Source organism: Numida meleagris, chromosome 4, assembly GCF_002078875.1.
Source record: "Numida meleagris isolate 19003 breed g44 Domestic line chromosome 4, NumMel1.0, whole genome shotgun sequence".
Lineage (NCBI taxonomy): Eukaryota > Metazoa > Chordata > Aves > Galliformes > Numididae > Numida > Numida meleagris.
In genome coordinates this window covers 16,375,978-16,391,436 of record NC_034412.1, presented here as the reverse complement: position 1 = coordinate 16,391,436, position 15,459 = coordinate 16,375,978, and the positions used below count along the sequence as shown (strand labels likewise).

General features: G+C 41.8%; 1 protein-coding gene across 3 annotated transcripts in view; it reads left to right on the top strand.

The window, feature by feature from the left end:
* Nucleotides 1-15,131, top strand: part of EPHA4 (EPH receptor A4) — a 251,216-nt gene extending 236,085 nt beyond the window's left edge. For all 3 annotated transcript variants that reach the window (XM_021394145.1, XM_021394146.1, XM_021394147.1), the window contains 7 exons: nt 1,665-1,726; nt 2,278-2,487; nt 5,053-5,202; nt 7,511-7,704; nt 10,127-10,282; nt 10,563-11,431; nt 12,871-15,131. In XM_021394145.1, the coding sequence (XP_021249820.1) occupies nt 1,665-1,726; nt 2,278-2,487; nt 5,053-5,202; nt 7,511-7,704; nt 10,127-10,282; nt 10,563-10,677 (887 nt within the window). In that variant the 3' untranslated portion in view covers nt 10,678-11,431; nt 12,871-15,131. The remainder of the gene's footprint in view (nt 1-1,664; nt 1,727-2,277; nt 2,488-5,052; nt 5,203-7,510; nt 7,705-10,126; nt 10,283-10,562; nt 11,432-12,870) is intronic.

The window sequence follows — 15,459 nt, the reverse complement described above, 5'->3', positions numbered from 1 at the left end:
GTAGATGGGGGTTGAGGGGAGAGAGGCAGCAAGAAACCATGAATACATTATTGGCTGCTAGTCAAGTACTTTAATAATTGACTCACTGATGGTAACTTCTCCTCTCTCTTTCCCTCTCCCCTGCTAAAGAAGTGCCTGAGTAATGAAATTACGTGTTAATGCACTGAAAGAGTCTCCCTTTCTTCCCTTCCGTGTTGACATAGTGCCTTTTGATTGAGGAAGGTTAATTAAAACTCATTTAGCTGTATTTGTTCAGTGGAAGGGTTCTGGTCACAGTTGCAGAGGATAAATGAAACGGCGGCATATGCAGATTTGGAGTTTTTTCTCTTTTTACTCAAGAATGCTGGCAAAGGTGAATGAAGGATGTTGTTTTATCACCTCTCTTTCCTTAAAGGTCACTAAGCCCTACATTCAGAATAGTTTGCTTTATGTCATACCATCTCTCCTCTGCTTTGTTTATGCAAATCAGAAAGGGTTCAGCTACCAGACTGGCATTTCATAGGAAAACATACCAGTTTGCATGTGACCAAAATATGCTGCTATAAGGACTACAGAAGCTGAGTTTCTCTTGGGCACTGTCTTTTATGTAGGAAGAAACTCGATGCTTCTGATAGCTGAAGCAAACTGCTGGGCTACCATGCCAGCCTGGAGCTCCCTTGACTTCAGGTGGACTTAACAGTGCTCATCTTGGGACTGAGCATTTGCCGTTCTGCCTTTGGCAAATCACTTCTTTATTTCCCTCCCTACTCATGATATTGGGCCCGTTCTTGTCCAGATGCTGAATATGGAGCATAATAAACCCCCTTAAATAATTAGTTTGACTTGTATGTACCTGTTTCCAGTTTCAGCAACATATGACTTTGTAAAGCACTTAAGACAACATCAAGCATTACTTATGTATCTGGTGTTATTTTTAGGTAGCAGAATGTCTAGAAAGCATCTCCATGTTAGCAAAATTGCATCATATTTCTCTTCAGATTGCCCAGGGTTGGTTCTCTGGATTCCAGCATGGAAAGCTGAGTGCTGCTGTAGCATCGTGCCCCACATATGACATAGTTCATTGAATCATTTATCCTGTGGCTGACTTCCTGAGGCAAATGGCTTTGGCTCATTTATAAATAACAAGAGATACAGGATACAAATTTGGGACAGGGAAAGTTGAGAGGAATCGTTTGTATTTTGCTTTCTTGTCTTTGAGTACCTTGTAGCTGCTGACAGCTACTAACTTGCCTAAAGCATTGATCTTTCGAAAGAGACGGGTAGACCAAAGCGTTCGTGAATTCCATTTTGGAAAAGTAAGGCTTTCTTGTCTGCAAGCAATTTAATCACACCAAAGATTTTTGTCAAGTTTGAACAGATCTTTGTTTCTTAGCTCTTCATTATCAATTCATATATTCTTTAGAGACTGGGAGCCGCTTCAGTTGAAGACTTTGTCAGTGAGTCGTCTGAAGGGTTAACCTTCCAGATGGGGCCATTTGAATGTCCCCAACCTATAATATTTATTCACTTGCTCTCCACAGCTGAGGCATGAGCTTGGTGCTTTTCAAATTAAATTAGACTGTGCAGGACAGGTGTCTTGGCAGTAAAATCATGTGCAACCCATTTTTATCCCATTAACATCAGTGTTCATCAAGGAATTGTGTTTTTCTTTCTGCACTCTCTAGGTAAACCAGTGATGATCATAACTGAGTACATGGAGAATGGCTCCTTGGATGCCTTCCTCCGGGTAGGTGATTTCTTCATAGTAAGCTAAGGAAATTTTATAGTGGGAAGCATCTTCTGTTTTCTTATTCTGGTTCTGTTTTGCAGAGGGATACTGAAAAGTCAGTATTTTAAAAGACGTTACGTTTGTACTTGGAAAATTCTGTCTCTTTGCTGATGTTGTTCCTATCAAAATACAGAATAAATGTAATGTGGATGGATATATAATAAATGTTATGTTTAAAAATGTTTAAAATAGCAAGGCCTTAAATAATCCATGTTTAATGGGAACAGTTTTGATGTCTTCCATTTCTGAAAGCATAGCAATGTTATAGACTCATTAAAACTGGATGTATTGCAAACTGGATACCGCATCACTAGAAGCTGTGACAAAACCCCTGAGTTTGTACTTTACTGGTGAATTATGGACACTAGTCAGGAGAGAGAGGAAATAACATTGCATTTTATTTGAGAGAAGATGAGGGTCCGGAGATATGCTCCTTGCCAATTTCAGCAATGGCAATAATGTAGCTTTTAGCTTAATGCTCTGTGATTTTCTTCCTTCCCCAAATACAGAAGAATGATGGCAGATTTACAGTAATCCAGTTGGTGGGGATGCTTCGTGGCATCGGCTCAGGAATGAAGTATCTGTCTGACATGAGCTATGTGCATCGGGATCTAGCTGCTCGAAACATACTGGTCAACAGCAACTTGGTCTGCAAAGTGTCTGACTTCGGCATGTCCCGTGTCCTGGAAGATGACCCTGAGGCAGCTTATACCACACGGGTAAGGAGGGGAAGAAAATGTCCTGTGAGTTGCCTCTCATGCCTCTTGCCTACTGATATTTTTATCTGACTGTGTGGGAGGTGACGGTGGTTTGTTTTAAAATAATCTCAGTCATAAATGAAAACCTATATTGGAACATAAAAATAAACATCAGTCCAGACTCTATAGCTAGTATAAATTGATGCAGTGTTATTGCTCCATCAGTGGCTGCATTGGTATTTCTACTCTGAGAGTATGACCCATGTACTCCTCTGTTTTTTTTAGTGTGCTAGGAGTGTGTGACAAGAATCTGATGCCAGAAATTAGAGCTTGGGCTTCTATTCCTTCTTGTGATATTTACGATATCTACAGACACGCATAATTTGCAAATGTGTAGTCTCACTGAGATTTGATACAGCAAGGGCAGATATGCTATACAAAAAAAGTCCACGTTTCCCCATCGCAAAGCTGGTCTTCAGTTTGACCCCAAATAATTTGGGCTGGGAAAAGTATGGGGCCTGCATTCCCAAGATTAGATTAGGTACATGCTTTTTCGCCTCACTTTTTGTTTATCTGTTTGTTTCTTTCCTGTTTTGTCTGTGTTTCAGCATCCCACTGTTACTAATTTTACTAAGCCATTTTAATATGCTGCATGTGGAATAGTGCTAATGCTTCTGGCCACAGAACAACATCCTGACCATTACCAGCTTTGTCCCCATACCCCTGTAATTAAAATGTTTGTGGAAAAGAGAGTCAGAGTTTATAAAAATCTCTTTTTTAAATTGCTTATTTTCTTCATTTTTACATATCTACTATTTTCCATCTGTTCTTCCTAGCACAGTTTGTTTGCAGTGCTCACATTTTGCAGTTTAATCCCAACACTCATCCTGTAATGGTTTCACATTCATTACGGGGAACAACAGACTCATGTAGTATTAAATGCTGGCCAGCCTTGGTATTTCTCACTCATAAGAATGGCAAGTAGAATAAACTTCTGTTTAGGTCTGGAAAGCTGTATTCAGGGAAATGAAAGTTTAGACAAAGGTGTAGAGGCAAGAAAGAAATGATTGAAAAGCCTCCCTTTGTATTCAGTGAGTGCAGATACAGTATTATGTTCTTTCTTGAGTAAACCAGAGGGAATCGATGCAATTTGCATTACAGTGCATTGTCTTCATGTGTTATCAGTAATGAAGGATCAGGAAGCTTTGGATAAACTCCACTGTACTCAAGCAGCTGAATAAAAAGAACTTACTGACAATTTTTAGAATGACAACTGCTTATAAACAGTATCTGTGCATCTGTTTCTGAAGGGAGGAATAGAGCTTTTTCATAACCAGAGATAATGGAGTAAAATGCAATTGTTAAAGCATCCCTTCTTAAGAGAATGGGGTGTTTTTCTCCACATTAGCAGGATAACTCATTAAAGTGAAAGCATCCCATAGCCCCCTGAGGCACTTACCGTTACAAACTGGTTCACAAAGGGCCTGATGAGCCAGAAGAAGGACACCTTTTGGTTTCAGTTGCCTTTGGAACAAGTCCATATTAAATACTTGAGAGAGGTACTAGGACAGTAAACCATTAAGTATGCACATGCTGCACTCAGTTATGGATAAAAACTGTCTACAGGATTGCTGAGAAAAAGCCTACTAAAATAAACTTAGTCAAAAAAGCATAAAAGCAAATGAAAAAAACCTTAAAAACTTTGTTCAGTTAAAGTCATTTCCCAAATGGAACTGCAGGAAACCAAAAACTCAATTAAAAACACCTTGTGTGCTACCATAAACAAAAGGAGAAATCTCTGGCCTGGGGTCCACTCAGCTGGGGCAAAATCAGATAAACTGGATGGAACAAGTTCCTTTAAAGGGGTACAGGACCTCAGTGGCCCAGATCGAGTGCCCAAGCATTTTTATTTTTTTAAAATAAGTATTGTAGCAAGAGGCAACTCTCTCCAGCAGGTATGGGAAACATGGTCTGTTCTGGAGCTCCTCCCAGCCAGACTTGGGGAGCCCGGAGGTTTGCTTGCCTTCGCACTTCTCTGGAAGGAATTGGGATATTGCCCATGGGAAACACCATGGTATTCATGAATCTTCCCAGTTTATCATCTCTTTAACTTTTTGAAAAGCAAAACACTTATAATCCCATTTATTTCTGAAACAGGCCAAACAAGTCAGACAGGCAAGCAAGGAAATAGTAATTAACAGCGTATACTTATTTGTTTTGTCAACCAAATTTCTAAAATATACTTTATAAAACCCCTGGCTTTTTCTCATGCTTCAGCATAACCCTAAGCAGTGGTTATGCTGAAGTATATGTACTATGCCTAGTAGAGGACTGATAAAAATACATTTAACAATTTACTGGTTCCCCTCCTTGTGGCTTAAGAAAACAGATGGGCAGCATTGCCTCCTGGTTATATCTGACAGTTTCATGGCAAAGAAAAAGGAAAGTAAAGTCTTTTTAAGAAGGATACTGGAATTGTGTGCAGGAAGCCATTTTAGATTTGTAATGGCACTGCAGAACAGTGTCAGCCATGCACATTACTGGGTCAGTGACTCACTAGCCTGTGGTTTCTTTTATTTATTACAGGGTGGCAAGATCCCTATCAGGTGGACTGCACCAGAGGCAATTGCCTACCGTAAATTTACATCGGCTAGTGATGTGTGGAGCTATGGCATCGTCATGTGGGAAGTGATGTCCTATGGAGAGAGACCTTACTGGGATATGTCCAATCAAGATGTGAGTCTCCCTCTGGGGCTTCCTCTTCCCCTTCTCTCCCTTTCTCCCCCATGCCTTTGTCTTTTTCCTTAGATGTCTGCTGATGTTCTTCTATGTCAGTTGCTATGTAGTTGTAAGACGTTTACTCCTGGTTTTTAGAAGGTTATCATGAGTGGTGGATTCCTGTTCTCCCAGGGAACCTCTCCAGTATAAATACTTCATTGAATACTGCAAGTTTATTGATCCCTCATATGTGTCCAGGGAATAGGGGATTCTGAAGTTAGGATCATACCTACAAGTAGGTATAAGGAGGAGAAGAATGGAGGAAAGGGAAAGGAATGTATTTAAACTTTTAGATAATAATACTGAAAAGGGGAGGAAAATTTGAATAATGACTTTTTTGAAAGTCTATTCCAAAAAACACTTGAATTTTAATGAGGCTTCCTAATAGTAGTTAATTCTTCAAACCCCAATATGCTTGTAAATCTTAGAGAGAATTTTATTTCTTGTAGGAGATCTGAAACAACATATATGAAATCCAGTTCTGATTATCAGTCAGAGAATCCTTGCGACGATCACATAGGTGCCCCCTGAGGACATTAAGGAGCAGCTTTCCTAAATGACCATTCTTAAATTATGTATGCCCTGTTTAAGTGTACCATCTGGACTACTTCATTGTATTCCAAGAGGGACTACACACAATGGCTTCTATTCCAAAAGAGTATTTAATAATACTATTAATAAGCTTTTACTAACAGAATTTTTATTAAAATGAAAAAAAAAAAAACAGCAGTGAAAATGAGGCATAGATTATCCATAATACTTTTCCTAGGGGATTTACAAATATACAAAGGAAGAGGAAAATGTTAATCTGAATATATGGTCTTGAGAGCAGTTAAGTGATTTGACAAGTCATTTGCTTTGTTATGTAGAGCTGAACATTTTCAAAGAGTGTCTAGATGATGTGTATGGCGTTTAATCTAAACAGGAGGATATAATTTTAATTTCCTTCTGATGTGAAATGTCTGTTCTGGCACCCAGTGTTGCCTTCCATTGCTAACAGGAAGTCATCAAGACTTAGCAAGAAAATAAAACACCAGATGTGTCTGAGTTATATCAGGCATGTCTATACAACCCAGAGGACCTCAGTGCAACAAACGCAGAGCTAGTGTACTAGGCCAATACGTACTGCTAATGTACAATGCTACAAGTGTCAAAGAACTAGTCTGAACAGGACAGTCAAAGCCAATAATACTGTCTTCGCATCCACTTTTTAGTACCTGGCATAGACACACCATACTTTTTCTCCAGTGAGAAGCTTTTTCAACAGTGAGAGCAGTGCTTTTCACATCAGAGCACAACTGGATTTGAAATTATTCTGGATGTCTGTAGAATCAAGAGGCTGCAAAAGTATCTTCTTAATTCCTGAATTAGTGAGAACCACTTTCTTTGTGGACACTGATTAGCTTCTCATAGTGCAAGCATATCCTTCATCCTGTTCTCCCAGTGGATTTTAGCCACTGATAGACAAGACCAGAATGAGGGAATTTAGTTCAGTTCAGTCTCTGTGCACTCCTGGACTTTGCTCTCTTGGTGAGACCTGCCAGAAGACTCTTATTTAATTAAAGTCAGAGAGCTTCTGCCCTGTTGTCTCAGAATTGAGTCCTGATCGTGTCCTGTTCTCCTGAGAGAGCTAATAAGCCATCAGAATACAGAGATCTGGAACTGTCTTTGGAGGGTTTCAGATGGCTTCATCTTGCAGTTTTTCTGGCTCCTGTTAAGTATGAGATGCATAAACAAGCTTTCTTGATAAAGCTGCACAAAAGGGTCCCCATCACTGCAGTTCGGGACATAACAGTGATGGGAGAACAGGTACTGTGTAGGCCTGTATTACTGACAAAGATGGACTAGCCCAGGAGGGGAGGTTGGAGGGGATGATCTGCTGTCCACTAGAAATGATGGGGAAATGTTCATCTCAACATACCTTACCCAGAACTGACAGATGTTAAAGATCTGCCAACCTTCAGACTGTCACGCATAGTTTTGTCTTTTTTCTGTTTTGTCTTTCCTTTATCCCGTGTGCTCTTTTGTGATACATTGCCCTGCCATATCTGATGTCTGCTTTACCCTTTTAGTTTTGAATTATTGAGGAGAAGTGACAGTACTGAGACCACCAACTGCTTGACTCAGAGTGCAATTTTCATATTGTTTCATTTAATTGCGGATTTGTTTCCATACTTCAGATCGCCCTAGGATAAATGATAGTCAGATGGTAGATGAGAGTAGTGTGTGATGTTCTCTAATGTCTTCCTAATTGTGCCATTTATAGGTTATTAAAGCCATTGAGGAAGGGTATCGGTTGCCACCCCCAATGGACTGCCCCATTGCTCTCCATCAGCTGATGTTAGACTGCTGGCAGAAGGAACGCAGCGACAGACCTAAATTTGGACAGATTGTCAACATGCTGGACAAACTCATCCGCAACCCTAACAGCCTGAAGAGGACAGGCAGCGAGAGCTCCAGGTCAGCTGTACTTCTATAATGGTGATTTATGAGGGAGCACAGTGGAGGTGACAGGCAGAGCTTCACATCACCTAAGCTTCTGCATTGGAACTAAAGCGTGCTCTGCGGGGCCAGACTGCACAGCAGGCATTGCACTGTGCAAGAGAGCAAAAGTCATCCTGGCACACTGCCAAACCCAGCTGGGCACCCCAGCCTCTGCTAGCTCTGTGAGAAGGAAAATGAATGAGCAGAGCTGCTGTTGTATCACACAAGAGCTGACCAGGTTTATAACACAGTCTTATGTCAAAAAAGGTTCTGATGCAGGCAAGCCCTGTTTGCAGCGTCTTTCCCTCTCCCACCTCAGCAAAAAGGCTTGAAGGGGTTTCCTTAATGCAATGTAGCTAACAAAAGTGATGTGGTTTTCTGGAGGAAAAGTACATCATCAAGTTTTATAAACCCTAGATTTGTGTAGGATTTGCAAATGAGCGTTACGGCATTACAGCCAACGCCTCGCGGGCATTGGGAAGGTGTGGATTAATTTTTATGTGAATTTGAATTTAATTTTGTGGAAAGCCAGTTTCATGTCTGCACTGATCCCGCATTACATTGGTGTTTTGTTTTGTTTGCTGAGCACGGTATACCTGGTACGTGCAAAAGAAGCACGGTAGGAAGGAAACTCCCAGAGTTTTAGAAACAACAAATCTTTGTTGGGACAGCTCAGCAGTTTGTTTAAGATGGTGAAACCCTGCTGAAGTAATAGGAGCTTTACTAATTTACACTAAGTTTGCTCTTTTATTTTCAAATGGCTTCGCTTCATAAAGTGAATTACGGAAATAAAGCTTAGCAGGAAAGAAAGAAACAAGAGGAAAATATTTTTCAGCAGAAGAGAAGGTGCAAAGATAGCCATTGGGAAATACAAAATTAAGTTTCTTGATGGCAGTGAAAGAGTAAGAGAGGCTCTGATTCAGCCTCCAACAGAGCCACATACTGAAAAAAGGTATTTTCGTTTTTAAAAGCCAGGGTCCCTTTGTGGCTCTTACTTAAAATTTACATTATCAGAAGAGGGATTATTAATCCTGTGAGGCCGCTGTCACCACATATCTTCCAGACCGCCCTAATTGGTGATGGTAGCCTGGAAAACATGTATCCACCCTCAAGGCTTAAATAATTCACATGGTGAGAATTGCAATACGGATCTGCTGTGATAATTTGATTTAAGAATTGCTGATTGAACCTACTCCGTTTTGCTTTGTTTCCAATTTAGAGGTGCTTTTTGAAAATAAATGTATCTTTTAAAAGTTCAAGGCCTATTCAAGGTTATTCCATATGTATGGATATTAAGGGATGTTTAATTCTTCTCTTCGGAATGTGAATTTCAAATTTGCGTATAGCATTATTAATATATGACTTTATAAGTGAAGCGTAATTGTATATAATTAGGTTGCTATCATTGGTCTTGTGTTAGATAGTATGGTAAGGGAGTTGCACCAAGAGCTACTACCGTGAAGCCAGTGCCTTAGGCAATACATAATTATGCTATTGCACACCTAATCTTTGATGATGTGCGTTTTCAAATGAATTGCTAGACGATAATTGTTTTGGTTAGATAGACAGTAGTAATTTTTAATGGTTTAATGAAACTGTGTGATTTATAATATACATGAAATAATAAATGAGATACTAATAAGTGGAGTGGATTTTGTGAAAATAATTATTTGCAAATTGTGCAAGAGAAAATGAGAAGCACATTCCACAGTGCGAAGAAAGATCAAAGCTCGCATCAGTCCCACCAGTCCTGGCACACGTGCTGGTCAGGAATGGGTTGATTAAAGAGGGGATTAACTCCCTGCTGTCCTGAGTTGTATTGAATGCACGATATTGCCTGTGAACCTGGCTAGAAACAGGGCTTATCTGAACCCGCCCTGAGTTTTGCCCTCCAAACCCGTCTGGCGGGTTGTGTGAGCTCACCCTTCCTCCGCACATACTTCAGTGGTGTTTCTATAGCTGCTGAGCTGCGATCTGACACATGCAGGATTGGCACGGCTTTTCATTGCTGCCTGCGAGATGCAGACTCGGTAGGCTGAACGTGCTACAGCATTGCCATCTTTGTTTTTTGAAGAAAAAGCATTTTCTGTGAACCCGACTGCCTCTGAGGTGGAACCTGTGGACAGTACTGTGATTCAAGACACACCTGAAAGCAGTAATAATAGCCTAGGGTTAAGTTCATTCTTGGCAAAAGTTGGCCTGTTACCTTGCACCTTGTCGTGATTCTTGCAGTTGATATTACTTGGCTGTGCAGAGAGCCACGAGTTTCACTAGGCACAACTCGTTGCCCATACTCTCCCTAGTCACTGAGAATAATCATTGCAGAGCCCAGACTTGGGGTTTGAAAGTCACGATCAGCTGACACGGTTTGTCTGTCCTTTCACTGTTTGGCATGCAGACCCAGCACAGCCCTGCTGGATCCCAGCTCCCCGGAGTTCTCGGCGGTTGTTTCTGTCAGTGACTGGCTCCAAGCCATTAAAATGGAGCGATACAAGGATAACTTCACAGCTGCTGGCTATACCACCCTAGAGGCTGTGGTGCATATGAACCAGGAGTAAGTACTCAGCGCAATAACAAAAAAACTGGTAAATCTGGATTTAATCAGCCTCCTTTGCTTTGTGCTGCATATCATTACACTCATTAAAGGAATGGAATGCCTTTCATTTGGACGGAGTATGACTTTAAAATGCCTCCACAATGCCTTCACTTATTTAATTAAACATTTCTGTACATCTGCCTCGCTTTTGCTGTGTTGCATGTGGCTGACTTTTAATATTTGTTTCTGCATCAGCACCTGACCCACAGTTCTCAGTCTTCTCCTCTTGCTTTCACAGCGACCTGGCCAGGATCGGGATCACTGCCATCGCGCACCAGAACAAGATCTTGAGCAGCGTTCAAGCCATGCGCACCCAAATGCAACAGATGCACGGCAGGATGGTGCCCGTCTGAGCCAGTACTGAATAAACTCAAAACTCTTGAAATTAGTTTACCTCATCCATGCACTTTAATTGAAGAACTGCACTTTTTTTACTTCGTCTCCTCGTCCGTTGAAATAAAGATCTGCAGCATTGCTTGATGTACAGATTGCGGAAACCGAGCGTGTGTCGGGAGGGGGGCCTCCAGAAATGACAAGCCGTCATTCTAAACCAGACCTGGAACAAATTGTTTCCTGGAACATACTTCTCTGTTGATCAACGATATGTAAAATACATGTATCTATATAAATATAATGTCACAGTCAAGTTTTGATGCTATGTTTGCTGCCAGATACTGTGCTTAAAAAACAAAATTACTTTCCTTCTCCCTGTGACCTGTAGGATTACAACCATAGTGTTTTATTTGTGGGCGAAACCACAGTTGTGCATCTTTCACTGGAATGAAGAATCTGCCCTAGGATATTTTTTGCAGACTTGATGCAACACTGATACTTTGCAGAAACCTCAGTGAGAATATCATTTGGCTAATCAGTGCCTGGCGATTAGCAATCTACCCATTTACGGGCTTGAGACGTGGAATGACCCACCTCGTGGATTACTGGGCAGAACTGGACTTCTGGGAAGACTGCTGGCTATTGCTGTGCTAAATTCTGCCACTTTGAGAGGTTTCGTGACCATCTTGCCGGCAGTCAGCTCTGGTAGTCATGGCTGTGGAGCTTTCAGACTTTTCTCTTTCAAGCAGCGGTTCCCTTTGCCACATGGAGAAGGTCAGTGGAAGTACAGTATCCAACATGTTCATGGTGCTTCATTTCTTAGTCTGTGCTAGGATTTGATCAAAGTAAAAGATGTGGAAAAGAGCCAGGATCTTATGCTTATGCCGCAATAGGGAAGAGTGGGACTTTGAGGATATGTGCTGTAGAACAGATACAGGTTTTCAGCTGTGCCTGGCACAGTGTCAGGAAGGTGAGATTTATATTTTGATGGTGCTGACGGGTTCTTTGGTTTGTATTGTTTTGGTCCCACACTGCACCTGACAGCAAATTCAGAAATGATTTAAGGGCCTTGTATGTCATATAGTTCTTTTTAATCATTTCCTTCCTTCGATATTCCAGACAGCTCACTCAATTGGACAAGTCACACTTAGTGTACCCACAGTGTTGCTTGCATCACTTTTTGTCACTTTTAACAATAACTTGCTGATTTTAACCATAACTCTTCCTCACCCCCAACTTTCTCAGAAAACAACTTGTTCAGAACATGGGATGCTAAATTCAGATCCTGTCATGTCATGACAGCTTAGTAAAAACTGTTCTGCAGTATTACTTATAAAAGCTTTCCCATTTGCAGGACTTTAATATTTCTTTTAAAAAATGACTTAAACCAGCATGTTTTAATGTCAGGTTGCCAGGAGACGTAAGAAGCGGTTACTCATTTTAAAGACCTGTACTTGTACCTTCAGCAGTAAAAATTCTTTCGCTTAAGTGCAGAGATACTTTTAAGTTTCCCTTTGCTGTAAATCTGTTGCATTCTGTTGAGATTATCCTTTTATGTAGACAAAAAATATGCCCAATTTGTTGGCCAATTTCCAAAAATGATTTCTTGGAAGACTAGTAATGGTAATTCAAACCATTCCAGTACTTTCCCACACAAAATGAAAAGTTTCCTCCATAGAAAGTGAAAACTCAGAAGGCAGCTCAGGTGCCAGATTTTCAGCACTGCCACTGATGCCTTCCTTGTTGCAAAATATATCCAGTGAGGGGACACGCACTAGAATGTCTTTTTAGCTGGAAGAAAGTGGATTGAAAAATAAAAGGTGGCACATGCATGTGTCTGACATCCCCATTTAGAAGGTGTGTCCTGGAGACAAGACTTAAAGGGGCAAAGGGCTCTCCCCTGGGAGAGGTGCTGGCTCCTGAGGCATGTGCCATCCGGCCCCTTTTCGTTTTGGAATTGCCTCTCTTCCTGCTTTCTCCTCTGTCCTTTAGGAAATCCTTCCCCTCTCCGGGGAGAGGTTTAACTCCACGGCCTGCTCCCATCTCAGCTCTCTTCCACTGTTGTGAATTAGCAATTGCACCTGCCAAGGAGATGATGGCTGGCCCAAGATACAGCTGTGCTTCTCTTGGGAAATCTCGGAGGGGTGTTGGGGTAGAGGTACATGTCTGTCTTGATGCACGTTGTTTAATATTTATGCTTTGTTTTTGTGCAGGGAAATTATATTTTGCCTTCAAGGCCTACTAGCCCGTCCTGTTGATCTCATTGACCATGGAGGAATACAGACTGGACCTTGAAGCCTTCTGGATCCATGGTTGCGTCTTCCCTAGCACTGATTCTGGAAACCACACACTGAACAGTCGTCGAACCCTGAAAAGAGTGTGACTTTTACTTTCTCTTTTTTTCCCTTGCCATCCACTCCATTTTTTCTTCACTGAAAGATAGCTAACTCGGTAAGATTCAGCACCCAGTTGTCACTGGAGGAATGTACTGCGTCAAAGCCCTGCAGACTTGTTGATTTTTTTTTATTCCCTTCTGCTTTCTATTCCTACCTTGGATTTTATTTATATATTCTGTTATTTTCTCTCCTCACTCCCCTGCCTGTCACTGCTGCATCTCGGATGCAGGTGGCAGAACACAACACATTTTACCATGGACGCCGGGCCAGGTGCCACAGCGGAGAACCCAGTTTGCTGTGAGCTGCCTGTATACATTGCTGATGTGACATTTTACACGAAACGTGCCATTGCAGTGATATAAATATATTTTTTTTTCCTTGAATGGATAATGGATTATTATCTCCTCTGAAAGGTGCGTATGTGTGTTTGTGTGCGTGTGTGTGTGCGAGTCACATCGTGCGTAGAACTGCCTGTGAATGTGCCGAATGCGGCCCTGGGAGCCATGTGACGTCCCTCTGCCATGCGAGCACGGCCCAGCAGCTCGCGTCTGCAGTGGCGGCAAGAACACGCATTGAAAAATGTTGAAATTTCTGTGTCTGTAGGTGTATTTTTAACTGCCACACTACATGTAACGAGTAGTTCTGCAGCCTAAAACAGGGACAGTTTCCAGTTTTGAAGTTGTGGATTATAGGATCCATAAGGGTGCTAAAGATTTTCTTAAATGTTGTTTCTTCCTACTAATGTTCTGTTCATGATCCAGTGCAACCATTTTCTCAGAGACAAGGTGATGGAGGCAGCACCTGCATATCCATCCACTGATAACCCCGAACTGAATTCTTAAGTAGCCTTTTTTATCTGCAGAAGTAGGGTTTTAAAGACTTGCTGAATGCGAACAAATATATGCAGTTCTTCCATTCACAGAAGCACCTTGCTCTGTGTGCAAGCTGTGAAAACTTATAAGTTAATAATCTAAACACTAATTTGCTTCCTGCACAGTTAAGGAATGAAATCACAACATTTGCAAGGTTGCAGTCGTTAGCCAGAGAGCTGTGGTGTGCCCTGCTCCTAGCATCTAGGAAGTGCCGCAGGAGGCACTGCGGGGCCCGAGGAGCAGTGCTGCGGCTCCCTGGTGCTGCCTGCCACAGCTTTCTGCCTTTGGAGAGCTCACTGCTCTGTTGGTGCAAGCCAGTTCTGAGCAGGGCTGTGTGCTGGAGCCTGGGGAGCATGCATCCTGCTGGCCTCCTGCCCACAGGACTGCCACACGCTGGTCTGGTCTGGTCCTGGAACAGGATCTAGGTGCACCGCTCAGAGCAAGAGTGCAGCACAGTCTGGAGCCACGGCCTGCCATCACGAAGTCTCTTCCCTCCTCGCCGGCCCCTTTGTGACCATCCCCAGAAGGAGCCGGGCCTGGGGTTGGGTGCAGGGCTTGGGGCTGCGCTGGGCGCAGCTGGTGCAGGAGAGAGCCACGAGCTGCTGTCCACTGCTTCCCACTGCAGGGCCGGCCCGCACCACAAGCCTGCTGGGTAGGAAGTCCTGCTCACACCTGCGGGTTAGTGCTGGTCTGGGTTTCTTGCTGTACTGATTTTGTGATGGATCTATGTATTAAAAATATGTATGTGTAAAATACAAAAGGCTGGAAGTAGCCAGTGAGCAGGACTTAAAAAGCAGTATTTTTTTTTATGTGACATTTTCATAACCAGAAAAAAAAAATCTGAAATACTAATCAGACGAATAAAAAGAGAGTGCATTTATTTTTTTGTATCACTGCAAGTATGTTGGAATATGCAAGGACTGTGGTTAAAATTAGAATGTATGAGGCATATTATAATTTAGTTCATACTGAAAAAATCTAACAGCATTTCTTGGTTCGTGCATTTGAACGATCTCTGGGTTAGATATATAGATTTTCTATTTTGTTTTAATTTGTAATGTTTTTCCCCTCCATGAATTTTAGGTACACATAACTTATGTCATTTATTTATGGTCTTTTATACCTAGTTTGTAAAATTGTAAAATAGCAAACAGTGCAAACATTTGCATTTGAAAATAATAAAGTAGTTGCTGTACAAACCTGAAATGTTCTAATTATTGCATCTTTTTATTATTAGGGCTTATCCACATTGAATACAAGTACAAAACTGGAAGTATTAATTGTGGCATTTACCCCAAACAGGTCAGTTCTCTACAGCAGATTTCACAGGAGTGCACTTTGAAGTTTGTCTGAGCTGCATAACCCCCGTGTGTGCTTAAAGCAGGTTACTCTTTCTCGTTACCGCACGGACTGTGCGATGTGCTCCATGTCATAGAGCCGTCTCGTTTGGAAACAACCTTCAGGATCATCCGCTCCCATCATCAACTACATTTGTGATGTGGGATGGGTGCTGCAGCTGGGTTGTGCTCGTTAA